At 35.4% G+C, this 14,982-nt stretch overlaps 1 protein-coding gene across 1 annotated transcript in view; it reads right to left on the bottom strand.

Moving 5' to 3' along the window:
• Positions 1-14,982, bottom strand: part of PIK3AP1 (phosphoinositide-3-kinase adaptor protein 1) — a 1,872,143-nt gene that overhangs the window by 1,052,350 nt on the left and 804,811 nt on the right. Inside the window, exon 4 of the mRNA XM_044056574.1 lies at positions 6,026-6,170. Coding sequence (XP_043912509.1) covers positions 6,026-6,170 — 145 coding nt within the window. The remainder of the gene's footprint in view (positions 1-6,025; positions 6,171-14,982) is intronic.

Here is a 14,982-nt window from a genome sequence, read left to right as displayed (position 1 = left end):
TATATATATATATATATATATATATATATATATATATATATATATATATATATATAGATATAGTATATAGAATAGATATATATGTGTGTGTGTGTGTGTGTGTGTAGATAGATATATATATAAATATATAAATAAATAAATATACATATATATATGTATATATATATATATATATATATATATATATATATATATATAGTGAATCAGTCAGAACTTCACTGAACACTTGCCCAAACTGGTGGCAGAACATTTTCTTTGATTTCCTGGTTTGTGTTTTGGTTTCTTCCTGTTAATGTTAATCTTTTTTTGGAGCTCACCAGAGGGACTGAAAGAAAAGATGAGTTTCCTGAGGAACAAGAAATGCCCACAGCCAAGTTACCCTTCAACAGCTGAGGCAAAGGGAGCCTGAAACACTACAGGAGCCCTCCCCCCACCACACAAAAAAATTCTATATTTGCTACCTAGGGAAGAAACAATTAAAAAAAATTGGGACACAGGTTCAAGTCCTACCTGCAGCAGGTACCTGGCAGTACCTGACAAGAGGATAACAGAGTCTAAAGAATCTGTCTTACCGCATGACTGAAATGTAAACTTTGAGAAAAGCATAATGACCCCAGACACCAGCAACTAGTTTTGACATAAAATTACACTTTTTCCCGCAAAAAAAAAGTGATAAGACATTACTTCCTGACAGGAAAATTATGACAGAGGTAAAACCTTTAGCGACATTTATCTCAGTATTATCAATACTTGGCAATCAAAACAGAAAGAAATATTACTCTTGTTTCCCAAAGTAAATAATAAAGAAAAGAATCTACACAGGGAACCGGGGCTAACTGTGAACCACATAATTTGTCTGAAAAGTAGATACAGTCTGAAAGAGCTGGTTTTACTCCCTGACAAATCTTTGTGGGACAACCGCCAAACAATAAAATCTCAATCCCTGTAAACAAATTTCGATGAAAGAATTATTTTTTCCCTTATAAAAATGTTATTTTAGATGGGGAATCCCCACTGGGACTCAGAAACTTGTGTCAGCCATCAACTGTATCATAAATACAAATAGCCGAGATAAGAAAGATTGGTGAAGTCTTTTGAGTAAAACTTAATGCCGGCGGTAAAACATTTTAATGATAAGTATTAAACACACAAGTTCCAGTTTTTTCCAATGCTGTTATGAACAATGTATTTATTTTACATTTGTTAACCAGCAAAATCCAACTGGGCCAGGTCCATTTTCAATGGATGCCTGGGGAGAAAAGCTCCACAATTAACATACAGTAAGTAGTTAAGACAACAAGAAATACAAAGAATGAAAACTACAACAGATTAATTACAAACAGAGACAATCAAGATTAGCTATCTATAGTTCACCGGCATTGCAGAAATTAGATATTGTTATATAAACAGTTACATATAAGTATAAATGACATGACTGAAAATGCTATTTTTACCTAGCAGTTGAATACAATTTAAACATTTTACATTTTGCTACTAAAGAGGGTAGTGAGACAAATACAATGACCAAAGCAGCTTATTATAAGAAGTGTATAAATATATTTATGAGAATAGTGTGGCTTAGAATTAGAGTTGTATAGAGGAGGAGAAGAAAAGTCAAGAGAGATTATCATATAATACATAGGCAGATCCAGGTTTCCCTGAGATGTGGTTTGAGTAATTTTTTTAATTGTGTTTGTAGTCATAGAGGTTATATTAGTGGGGAGGTTATTCCATTTTTTAGCAATGGTATGGGAGTATAAGGCTTTGCCAGCAGTATTGTTGGCAGTTGTAATACTGAGGAGAGGTTTATTAGATGAGCGTAGAGGGCAAGTGGTAGAGTAAGAGGTTAGTAGCTGCTTTAGTGCTGGAGTTTTCTCTGGGTAGCTCATGATGTTAAAGGCACCAGTCAGTTGTTGGTAAGTTAGTAAGTAAAGAAATTCAAGCCAATGAATTTCTTTTGGTACTTGGCAGTGATGAGTTCTAAAGGGTGAGTTGTTGGCAAGTTTGGTAATTTTGTTATAACATGATTCTAACTTATCCAGATCTGTTTTTCTAATATGGGCTGGGATTGGCGCTGCATATGTAAATGTTGATAAGAGGTGAGTTTGAGCTAGAGTAATTCTTCCTTTATCTGTGAGAAAGTTTTTGTATCTATAAAAGGTTCCCATTTTTTTGTGAACTTTCTGGATGGTTTGTGCTATGTGAATATCAAAAGATAGGTTATTATCTATTTCTACCCCTAGGAGTTTTGTATGGGTTGATGGAGAAATTATAGTGCCATTTCTGGACGAGATAGAGAAAGTTAGGGAAGTAGTTTTTGTTTTATTAGGTGTAAAGAAGAGTAATTTGTTTTTACTGGGGTTGAGGATGAGTTGGATGTCAGTGATCCAACTTTCAATAGCAGTGAATGATTCCTGGGCCAGTTTTTGTAGGGTGGTGACAGATAGAGCTGCGCGGATGAGTGTTGAATCATCTGCATACTGAATTAGTGTGGCTTGTTTGGAGGAGGTATATAGATTGTTAAAATACAGAAAAGCAGTGGGCCTAATATTGAGCCTTGTGGTACTCCTATATAGTTAGGGAGAGGAGTAAATAGTTCATTTTGCCATTGAACAGCTTGTTGTCTATCTCATAAGTAGCTTTTAAACCAGGAAATAGTAGGAGAAGCAAAGGATAGTGAATAAAGAACATCTAGTAGTTTAGGATGTGAGACCATATCAAATGCTTTGGAGAGGTTTAAAAAGATAGCAGATACATAGTTATTATTATTTCTGTGATGATTGACCTGATTGGTAAAGGACAGAAGGGCAGTAGTTGTGCTATGGTGAGGGAGGAATCCCTGTTGAGTGGAGGAGAGTAGATTGTGTGAGCTCAAGAACTGCATGACTTGCGAGTGTATACATTTCTCTAGGAGCTTAGATAGGGGATAAAGAATAACTAACTACAGGCCAGTAGTTGGAAAATTATAGGATTTTCCACCTTTGTGAAGAGGTATAATGTAAGATATTTTCCATAGTTTTGGTATATATGCTTCCTGAATGGACCTGTTTATTAGGACTGAGACTGGGTATGATAGGAAGTCAGCTGCTATTTCAGAAGGTTAGCAGGTATACTGTCTGTTGCAAGTGTGGTTGGTTTTAAGGCAAGGAGGAGTTTTTTAATTTTAGATGTAGGAACAGGTGAGTGAGAGAGGATGGTCTGTTGGTAGGGTTGCTTGGAGAGCTATCTATGGTTATGGTCAGTGGGTTATCAGTGTTAAATAGTTGGGTGAACAGAGTTTGGATTGAGTTAATAAAATGGTAGTAAAGCTGAGAAGCTATATCTTTGCTGTTATTATTGGGGGAGGTAGGAGCAGGGGTAGTAATTTTGCCAGATTTTAGTAAGGAGTTGATGCTGTGCCAGAATTTTTGGGTTTTTTTGAGTATTTGTTTTGGAGATCTAGAAAGTAATTTTGTTTATCTAGTTTGGTATGTTTGTTTGGCTAGATTCCTAAGCTGTTTGTGGTTTTGTTTGGTAAGATTGGAGTTGTCTTTTTTCCATTGCTTCCAGGCCTTGTCTCTAGATTTTAGTAGGGCTCTTGTGTCCCTACTTAACCATGGAACATGGTTTGCTTTGGTTTTTATTTTCCTGATTGGTGCGATTAAATTTAAAACTGGGATGAACATATTGTTGAAATAGTCTACTGCCTGATCTAGGTTCTTAACAGCTTCCAGTTACATTGCTTTAGAACATAGTTTAGATCCTCAGGGTTTAAATTGTGGTCATCCTTGATTTATCTGTAGATTATGGGCTTTGGAATATTGGTACGTTTCCTTAGGAGGAACACGAGGAGATGGTCACTAAGTCCATCTGGTAAGCATCCAGTCTGATAGTGATATCTGGGGCTATTCACTAATGTCTAATCAATAGTGGTCTGTTTTTTTTGTCTATTCTGGTGGGCTTTTGAATTAGTTGGGTGAATCCATAGAGGTTAATTTAGTTGGTGGGGTTGCTGGAGTTGCAAGCTAGCCAGTCTGTATTTAGGTCGCCTAATAAAATTGTTTCTTGAGGGGAATTATGATTAAGCCATTGAAGGATTTCTTCTATGGTTGGAGAGTTATTTCCAGGAGGAATATAGCTGCAGAGGATGTTAATTTTTTGCTTATTCAAAATGATGTGTAATAACAATACTAACTAATTATACAATAATATTTTTATAGATAGTTTTTAGGGTTCTTGTACACAGACATGAAGAAGTCTAGAAGGATGAAAACAATCTTTGTTGACAACAGTGAAAATAGAATATGATTTTTACAATTGATTTTTTACATGCAAAGTGTATATGTATATATTTATATACATATATTGATTACCAAATGGACAAAGGTTGATATATTTCCAGCCATGTAGTATATTGTCTTGGATAAAATCACAGACTTAATGATCTACTTAATAATCTGGTTAAATAAGAGGTACCACATCATTATAAATTTTATTTAAAGTACATAAGGGTTATATTATTATGACAGCTACTAAGTAGGGCAGGACCAGCTCGAATGTCACACTGATGGGGGAAGGGATGTGAATTTAACATGTGTACCAATAACACTTTGTTTTACAGCACAATAAACCACTCCCTTGCGTGATAAAAAGTATATATATATATTTAGAAAACTTGTGAGGAAACTATTACTCTATTTTTGTTTTACTTGGATCGCTTGTCTGTATACTTAATAAAGGATTTTTGACTGGAAACAGACTGCCTGCCTTGTTTGGATTACTTTCGAATACTTAGCAATTCTGTACCATTATATATTTTTTATTTTATTTTATTTTTTTACTTAAGACGAGTTTAAGTTCGCTACTTCTACTACTATTGTCTGATCTGATTAATATACAGTGATTGGATTGAAAATCTTCCACACAGAGAAGTTTCTTACACTGTTTTGTTTTTGGATCCACTATACTTGTTTAGTGGGTTGTTTGGAGACTTCGGTGATACAACGGAGATTACTTGTTTTTTTTTTTAAGATAAAATTTTAGTGACAACCACTAAAGCATCTCAGTAGGAGTAGAAATGTATTTTTTGACAAAATTAATCAATTCCTTTAGAAGTATTAATACAGTGGAACTTATTTATACAACCTTGTAGAAGCTCTTGCCGACAGTCGATCTGCCAAAACTCGCAGAGAAGTACACTCTTCAGCTGCAAGAAAGTTCTGAAGTTTTGCCACCCTAACTACTGAGTTTATCCTTTTTCTCTCATGCAGGGCAGTGGATAGAGCATGTTTAAAATTCCCCACAGTTTTGGAAGTTGGCCAGTAGATCTGTTCATTGGCAGGATAAGTCTAATTTAGTTTAAAGCTAATAAAGCAGAGCTCTAATGATGAGCATCTCCTCTTTTTTTGAGGCATTTTATAATTAAGATTTGTAAAGACACAAATCAATAAATATAATGTTAAATACCTGCTAATTAACTAAGGACTTCACATGTATCTTTCTGCCACATTTGAAGAAACCATTGTACAGCCTCACTGTAATACTGCATTGCTGTAAGTGCGTAAAGAGATAGGAGTGAGAAAATTATTTTTCTAAAGCCTTTAACTCATTGACTCAGCTACTTATAAGGATGTCATGGAACAAAAGTTTCATTCTTTATTTATTAATGGTTTGTGGTTTATTTTATATTGAGAATCTATGCTTGACATAACTAAATTCAATGGCAGAAAGAAATACGAAGATTAAAACTTCTGGTTTATGTCCAAAACAAGGGTAATGGAATGGTGGCAACCAATATATGCACATACTACATGTTATTGTTTCTGTATATTCTTAATATGAGAGTGGAGGAACCACTGTTTGTAGCTGTATGTATGAATTCCTCAGTGGTTTGTCACTTTTTGTACCTGCTACCACTTAGCACTGAACTATTTTATCACCAGCAATATGCTAATTGTGCTTATCATAAAAAAATACAAGGCATCAATATTTATTGCATTTTAAAAAACTTAACATTAAAAACATAGTTTCAAAATGATTTACTTACTAGGGACATTCACTGAAACTGTGTACTTGTTTTCTTGAATTGCTGGTATCCTCATTGGTGGCTGCTGTTTTGTTTTAAACTCCACTTCAGTTTTTACTTGACTGTCCAGTTCACATTTCAGAATGATATAAAGTTTGGTTGGTTCCTGAAATGTAAATAAAATGCACTTGTTGATATGTGATCATCAGAGATAGGTTAATTCCATTTATTTTTTCTGTTTACAGTGAAATTCTAGTGTTGAGCATCTTAGAAATGAACAGTTATCTATGTTATCCATCAATATCATCAGAATGCTATCTATCAATATCATCAGAGGTGAAAGCTAAATAGTAAATCATTCCATAAAGTATACTTTTATACATTATTTTATTATAGTACATCTCATTCTGGTGTCTTGAATGAATGAAAATGTTTCCAACATAACCTATGGACAAATTAGTAATATGCTAAAATATTTTAAAATAAAAAGTGCATTTATAATAGAGTTTACCTAAACTTTAACATAGTAGAGAAATATGACCAAGAAATGCCATATCCGTATAGGACAACAAGCTCCAACCTGAACTACTTCCAAATTTGCTAAAAAAAAAAAAAAAAAAACAAAACCCATAAATTAAAAAAAAATAGAAATATGAGAGGAAAAACAGACTGTTAGACTACTTTAACAACTATGTGTATTAAAGTTCTTTCCAAACATCATTAATAACTTTTGTATGGTCATCATAAAATCCATGAAGATCTATAAACCACTTCATCCTGTCTTATTAAAAACATAGCCAACTGAACCAGAACAGCTGTTGTGCAGCATAGTTAGTCAGCTTTAAGCTGATCTTTTTGCAATCTGAAGTATGTTTTTCTTAGTATTCATTAAAGGTGCTCAGCCTCTTATCTTTCTAATACAGTAGATATGAACTCACCAATAAAAAACATCTAAGTGGCAATACTTTAAAGCTACATAAATTCTGCAAATTAAACAGAATATCAAAGTGGAGAAGAGAATACTGTGTCTTCAAATATCAACAGAACAGTACATTGCTCATGTTTTTTTTCCAAGTAATGAAAGCATCACTTTTGTTGGGAGTTTGACAGATACCTCTCCCAAGAATACTGCTACTTCCTTTCAAGCTCTTTTAAACAAAACAAAACAAAAAAAATGTTTATGCATTCTGCAAGAGATGGCATCATATTAACATGGATTTTTAACATATGCAGGAACATTACAGGGTACATACTTCTGACTTGTTTAGAATAGACATCACTAAAACCATTATTTGATAGCACTGCATCATGTAACTGCCGATAAGCTCAGATCAAAAGTAGACAAGGTTCAGCATGTACTCCTGGAATGACAATCCATCTGCTGAAGCAGCTCTTAATAGTTTTGTTTTCTTTTCCTCCAATATACATTAAACCTCAAGTTCATGCCTTACCAAGTCAAATCACTTGTAAACAAACCATCTTAGATCCTGCGTGATCAAAAAAACAGCTACAATAAGATGGGTACCAACAAGAATATGACAAGGCTGGCCATGCTAACCAGTCACTTTGGTGTGGGCAGCTGAATAAAACCTGCACAGTTGTCACTGGTATTGAGAATTCTTATCAACTCCCAAGAACTGAAGATGTTTCTGTCAGCAGACTAAATGCTTTAGCTGACTGTATCAAACTTGTGCTATTAAACAATGGGTGCAGCAATGACATCAAGTTTTACAAATCATTTTGGGAAGATAGTAATGTTTACAACTGTGATCCTTTTAGCTATTTTGCATTTTGTCACATTATAAGTGACACTTTTTAATATGCTTGTAGTCACACAATAGGCAAATGGAGCCCGAGGGAGCCAAACCCTGGACTAGAAAGCAGCTGTTAACAGCTCATTGCCCTACCCATCTGTAATAATTTCCAAACATATGAATTTTTAACTTGTTTCTTTTTGCCAGCCATGTTGCTGGGATCAGGATGTATTTTAATACACTGGCAAAAGTCTACAAAACAGTTTTGTGCTAAAAACAAAAAAGTTCAGCAAGGTAACCAATCACAGAAGTAAGTTCCAGGAAGAGGCAATGGGTCAAAAGGGGAAGCATGATATGCAAATCACTGTATAATGACATGCAGATAAAGAATTGCAAGTCTGTATCTGATTATGACAGTTAAATGTTTCATTTACAACATTTTACAACTGAACTAAAACACAAAATGCTAAAAACAAAACTGCAGCAAGGTAGCCAATCACAGAACGAAGCTGCAGAAAGATGGAATAGGTCAAAATGGGAAACACTGATATACAAATCGTGGCATGACGACATGCAGATAAAGAATAGAAAACTTCAACTTGACTATTAAATGTTTCATTTACAACTAAATGAGATGTAATACTGTTTTATTATTGAGTAACTAATAAAAGTCTTTGCTCAATTAAAATTATGTTACAAGATCAGTCACCGCCTTTCACCCACCACTCACAGGGCCATTGTTAAAAATATTTTAATGCCCAAACTGGAACATGCCTTTCTTTTTTCATTATGCATTCAGCCCACAGTACTCAAACAATACAGACTGCTGAGTAGAAAATCTGAGAATCGTTCTATCAGCAGACCCCCAGAAGCACCATTTCAATCTGCTAAAAAATTCCAAATGGCTTTCAGTGTCTCATAAGGCCACTTTTCTTCTAAGTACTCTAATTTAAAAACTGCTAAAATACAGTCACTGTCCCCCTTTAAGAGTGAAACTACCTTTATAAGACAACCCTTAAGTACTCAGAAGTACACAGGACAATAATGTCTCTCTAGTATGTTCTCCTTTTAAAACTGTTGTGGGTTAGACAGCTTTCTCTAGAGTGGGACCAGCTACCTGGAACCACATGCCTAATGACATGAAAAATCTAGAAACCATTAAAAGCTTCAAAGATTCTCTTAAAGAGCATTTCTTTACTGAATCGACCTGCAACTTCTACCATGACAATGGTTAAGCAACTTAACATCCCCTACCATGAATAATGGAATACATTTAAGAAACTTATTTCAGCAGAAATGAGTGACTGCTCATATGAGTGAATCACATATGGTTAAATTTAGTTTTATATAGTGTAGATAAACAAGAGTGTGCAGGAAAATTGTTTGAATGAAAAAGTGGTGGTTGTGAAGATGTGCAACACTATGTTATTGCTATTGTTGTGACTATGCAAGTGTTTGTAGGTTAAGATTAGAGTAAGGTTAGGTAAGGGGATATAGTTAGTTTTGTGTTCTCTGTATTCTGTCTCCTTTAGGCTTGTGTAGTGGTACTAACTACTCTGCATTTTATGTATATCTTAGCTTGCATTTTGTATGTATTTCTTCTTTTCTCTGGGTGTCTTTGTTAATCTCACCCTATATGCATTGAATGTTACCATTAAGTTCTGAATTTTGCTATATACTCATTCTGTATATAATGTTGTTGACTGAAATACCTTGACATATTTTCTTCTGTTTGAACTCAGGTCATGGTTGAAAAGGGTCAATAGACCAGTCCACTTCCCTGGTGAACAAATAGTAAATAAAATACTTAATAAAGGATTTTCGACTGGAAACAGACTGCCTGCCTTGCTTGGATTACTTTCGAATACGTAGTAATGCTTTACAATTGTATATTTTCTATTATTACTTTTTGTTTTGTTTTGACTCAAGATGAGTTTATGTTCACTACTTCTACTACCATTGTCTGATCTGATTAATATACAGTCATTAACTAGAAATATATGGACTGAAAATCTTCCACACAGAGAAGTTTCTTACACTGCTTTGTTTTTGGACCCACTACACTTTAGTGGGTTGTTTTGAGACTTTGGGGATTCCATGGAGATTACTTGTTTTTTAAATAAAATAAATATATCTAAAAGCAGATGCACTGCTTAAAAAAGAAAAGCAGAGTGGAAGATTTTAAGATGTGAAAGATATCTGGTCATTAGGCAATGATGAAGACATCATCAAGTCACTAGGCTGTTGAATGCACCCAAGAAGATCACTATATTTGACTATCTTGTGTAAGAAGATGGTGGCTTGATTGACTGTATATTATGAAGGAATAATACCAAAAGTAAATGTTTTAAGGGAAGTTTGGTCATAATTACTATTTAAAGGGAGTCTCATTTTTGGCAGGGAGTTTTAATGGTACCTTATATGGCATTAAGAAAGGAAGGGCAGAATATTTTAGAATTATGATATACAAATGGGAAGGACATTCTTATTGATGTGAAGAATTTATAGAAAGAAAGAAATAATATTTCAGAAGAACCTTAACTACACAAACAGATTTTATATTTTAAAATATGTTGGTTCCCCTTCACAAGCTAGAAATATCAAATACACAATTTTATGATCATAAAATCTTATTGATATATTTATCAGATGTCAGATGGCTCATGCAAAAATAAGACTAGGAAAGGAATACACAAGGTTAATTGGGTGATAGTGCAGGGGTGAAAGAATATAGAGACTGTGGGTAGATCATCTTAAAATGAAAGCTTTTTATGAATCCTGGTGAAAGAATATTTAGAGAGAATATGAGTACAGCATCTTAACAACAGCCTTTTATAATTTAATTCTGCATTTGAAAGTTTGTGAGAAAATGCAAATGAAGTGCAAAAATGCTTAATAATGGAGAAGATAAAGAATATAGGACTTTTGTAGATGGTAGTAGATGTGATGTGGATAGTTTTAGAATAAATTACTGTTTCAGTTTGAAAGTAAGTAACTGATTAAATGGCATAATACAAAGAGGATGACAATGATTGACAGGAAGGAAAAGTGTCTCTTGTGCTTTACAGTATAAAATATTAGACTGCTATATAGAAGCATTGGAGGAGTCTAATGATGTCACTGCTTTTTATTTATATAGGTAATTAGGGAATAACTAAGAGTACATTTTAATCTACAAAAGAGAATGAAAATTACAGTATTAAGAGAATAAGGTATTTTAATATCCAAAGAGGAAAGGAATATGAGTGACACAAATGTATATAATAAATTAGAAGGTTCTTGATAAAAATCAGTATAAACACTGTGTATGATGACAATGGTATTGGATATAATGATTATAAAACTTTGGAGGATTGGCAACTGGAGATTTTTACACCGGTCTTAGATGCATGATACAAGTTGGACAATATAGGCAAATATCTATATATCTAGTCAGATTATAATACTTTTGTAGAAAACGCATGAGGGAATTTATTGAACTGGTTTCTAGAATTTTTTATAATGCACAGACTATAAAAAGCTAGCCAAATTGTATTAAATATTATAAGGGAAACTGGACAGAAGCTGAATGCAGGGAATTAATCATGGAATATGACAGCAGAGAACTTTTTGGTGAATAAAAATATTCAAAGATATCGATTTAGATAGCTGTATGGATGGTGTACTGCTGAGGTGGGATATCATAAAGGTCTATTACCAATTTAATCATGATGCTTTGGGGATAAATGTTAAATGTATGGATTTAGGGACAATTTAGAAAGTGGATATGACATGTATATAGACATTCTTATTTTAGGGAAGGAAAGGGAGTTAGACAAGGGTGTGTACTATGCTGAATATTATATGGGAAATATATTTGTGCTAAAGTACAAAGCATGAAAGCATTATGCAAAATATGGCAAGTGAAAGATACTGAGAATAATGTTTCCATTTATGCTTTCTTATGCAGATGATAGTAAGTATGAAGGGATTTAAATATTTAAATTAAAATATGGGATATGTGTAACAAGTACTGACAGAACTTGCATGAAGGCTGGCAAAGAGAAATGAAAAGTACTTAGTTGGGTAATGAAGTAAAGGAGCTATATATACCTTTCTGTCAAAAAAAATCTTAGAAACTGAGTATGAGATTTAGGATATATGAGGGGCAGGATGGAACAAGGTAACTGACAAGATGGAGTAAATTGGTTTTGGAAAAGATGCAACATGGTAAGAAGAAAGTATATGCAATTAAGTCTAATGTGATGGCTGGGGGGACATATTTGGCTAATGTATACTTGCTATTTGAGGAATTAAGAACATAAAAGTGAATGTTTTTATGTAATGTGGAGAAACATGTTTTATTCACAATTCAGTTTATTGTTTTTTGGAAGGAAGTGAGGGACAACCTCAAACACAGTTAGGAAAATTGTTGGAACAATATCAGAGTGGACTGCATAATCATGGTTCCAAATGCACAGGCAGAAGGCACAGTGAATTAGTACCAGAAGAGGAAAATATGGTGATGATCATCATCATCTTCTTTCAGCTGTTCCCGTTAGGGGTCACCACAGCGGATTATCTGTTTCCATTTCTTCCTGTCCTCTGCATCATGCTTTTTCACACCAACCATCTGCATGTCCTCTGTCACCACATCCATAAACTTTATCTTAGGCCTTCCTCTTTTCCTCTTACCTGACAGCACCATCCTTAGCATCCTTTTTCCAATATACCCAGCATCCCTCCTCAGCATATGTCCAAACCAACGCAATCTCGCCTCTCTTGCTTTGTCTCCAAACTGTCCAACCTGAGTTTACCCTCTAATATACTGATTCCTAATCCTGTCCATCCTAGTCACACCCAGTGCAAATCTTAACATCTTTAACTCTGCCACATCCAGATCTGACTCCTGCCTTTTCGTCAATGCCACCGTCTCCAACCCATATAACATAGCTGGTCTCATTACCTTCTTGTAGACCTTCCCTTTCACTCTTACTGGTACCCATCTGTCACAAATCACTCCTGACACTCTTCTCCACCCATTCCACCCTGCCTGTACTCTCTTCTTCACCTCTCTTCCACACCCACCATTACTCTGAACTGTTGATCCCAAGTACTTAAACTCATCCACCTTTACCAACTCTACTCCCTGCATCCTCAGCATTCCTCTACCCTCCCTCACATTTACACACATATATTCTGTTTTAGCCCTGCTGGCCTTCATTCCTTCCCTCTCTAAAGCATATCTCCACCTCTTCAGGGTCTCCTCAACCTGGTCCCTACTCTCACTACATATCACAATGTCATCTGCAAACATCATAGTCCATGGGGCCTCCTATCTGATCTCATCTGTCAACCTGTCCATCACCACTGCAAATAAGAAAGGGCACAGAGCTGATCCTTGATGTAATCCCACCTCCACCTTAAATGTATCTGTCACTCCCACTGCAGTCCTCACCAATGTCACACTACCCTTGTACATATCCTGTACCACTCTTACATACTTCTCTGTCACTCCTGACTTCCTCATACAATACCACAACTCCTCTCTAGGCACCCTGTTATATGCTTTCTCTAAGTCCACAAAGACACAATGCAACTCCTTCCGACCTTCTCTGTATTTCTCCAACAACACTCTCAGAGCAAATATTGCATCTGTACTGCTCTTTCCTGGCATGAAACCGTACTGCTGATCACTAATCATCACCACCCTTCTTAACCTAGCTTCCACTATTCTTTCCCATAACTTCAAGCTGTGACTGATCAATTTTATCCCTCTATAGTTACTGCAGCTCTGCACATCATCCTTATTCTTAAAGATAGGTACCAAAACACATTTTCTCCACTCCTCAGGCATCCTCTGACTTTCCAAAATTTCATTAAACAATCTGGTTAAAAATTCCACTGCCATTTCACCTAAGCACCTCCGTGCTTCCACTGGTATGTCATCTGGGCCAACAGCCTTTCCATTCTTCATCCTCTTCATAGCTGTCCTTACTTCCTCCTTGCTAATCTGTTTCACTTCCTGATTTACTATTCCCACATCATCCAACCTTCTTTCTCTGTCATTCTCCTCATTCATCAGCCCTTCAAAGTACTCTTTCCATCTACTCAACACATTCTCCTCACTTGTGAGTACGTTTCCCTCACTATCCTTTATCACCCTTACCTGCTGCACATCTTTCCCAGCTCTGTCCCTCTGTCTAGCCAATCAGTACAGGTCCTTTTCTCCCTCTATAGTGTCCAGTCTCTCATACAACTCTCCATATGCCTTATCCTTAGCTTTCGCCACCTCTCACTTTGCCATGTGTCTCATCTCCTTATACTCATGACTACGTTTTTCATCTCTTTGACAATACCACTTCTTCTTCACCAGCCTCTTCCTCTGTATACTCTCCTGTACTTCCTCATTCCACCACCAATATGATGATAATGGTTAAAATATGGTAAATAAACTGGAAAGAGAAAACTAAGACATAACTGTATTTTGTAGATTCCTATTGGTAGTGTGACACTGTATAGCATGATACCTGACTAAGCCCACCTCCTTTGTTAGGCCTACTGATGGGTAGATCTGCACTTGTGGAAGAGGCCAGGCATACTTGCAATGCAGAAGATGCACAGGTGATACGCATGAGATAAAACATGGCTCTCCCCAACCAGGCAGCTACAACAAATCTGCACACATCCCCTAAAGGGAGTACCTAGATAGGAATCTCCTTGAGGCCAATGCCTGGCCTACTCTTCAGTGCCTAATTCTCACCTCAAAGGGGAATGAGTGGGCTCCTAAGGCTTTCTCAGATCACAATGAAATTGGCATAGAGCTCTCAGCAGGTCCAGAGAATGACTGTATCTCAACTCTGGAAGAATGAATGAGTGTATGGAGGACAGGAAGGGGAATCACTTGCCAGTGGCGGAAAAAAAGAATTTATCAAGTCTGGATGATTTGACAAAATACTCATTTTACATCTAAAGAAAAAAAAGATAAAATTCATATAATTATTCAATATAGTTCAATGTAGTTTGAGAAAAGTTTGAAGAAAAGCATTACCAGAACTTGATATTATATTACAAACCATACTGGAGGGAGCTTAACAATTAGATAAGAAATGTAAACACAAAAGGTTTTTAAAAAGATTTAAGCCAAATTTTAGTCAGTTTCGAGATACTGTGGTAGTATTTCTTCTTATAAAATACAATGCTCAGCCAAAGGAAAGGCAAATAACATATGTAAGATTTCAAAAC

The sequence above is a fragment of the Protopterus annectens genome, chromosome 14.part0 (assembly GCF_019279795.1).
Source record: "Protopterus annectens isolate FY-2018-M chromosome 14.part0, PAN1.0, whole genome shotgun sequence".
Lineage (NCBI taxonomy): Eukaryota > Metazoa > Chordata > Ceratodontiformes > Protopteridae > Protopterus > Protopterus annectens.
This window is presented reverse-complemented; position numbering and strand designations above follow the sequence as displayed.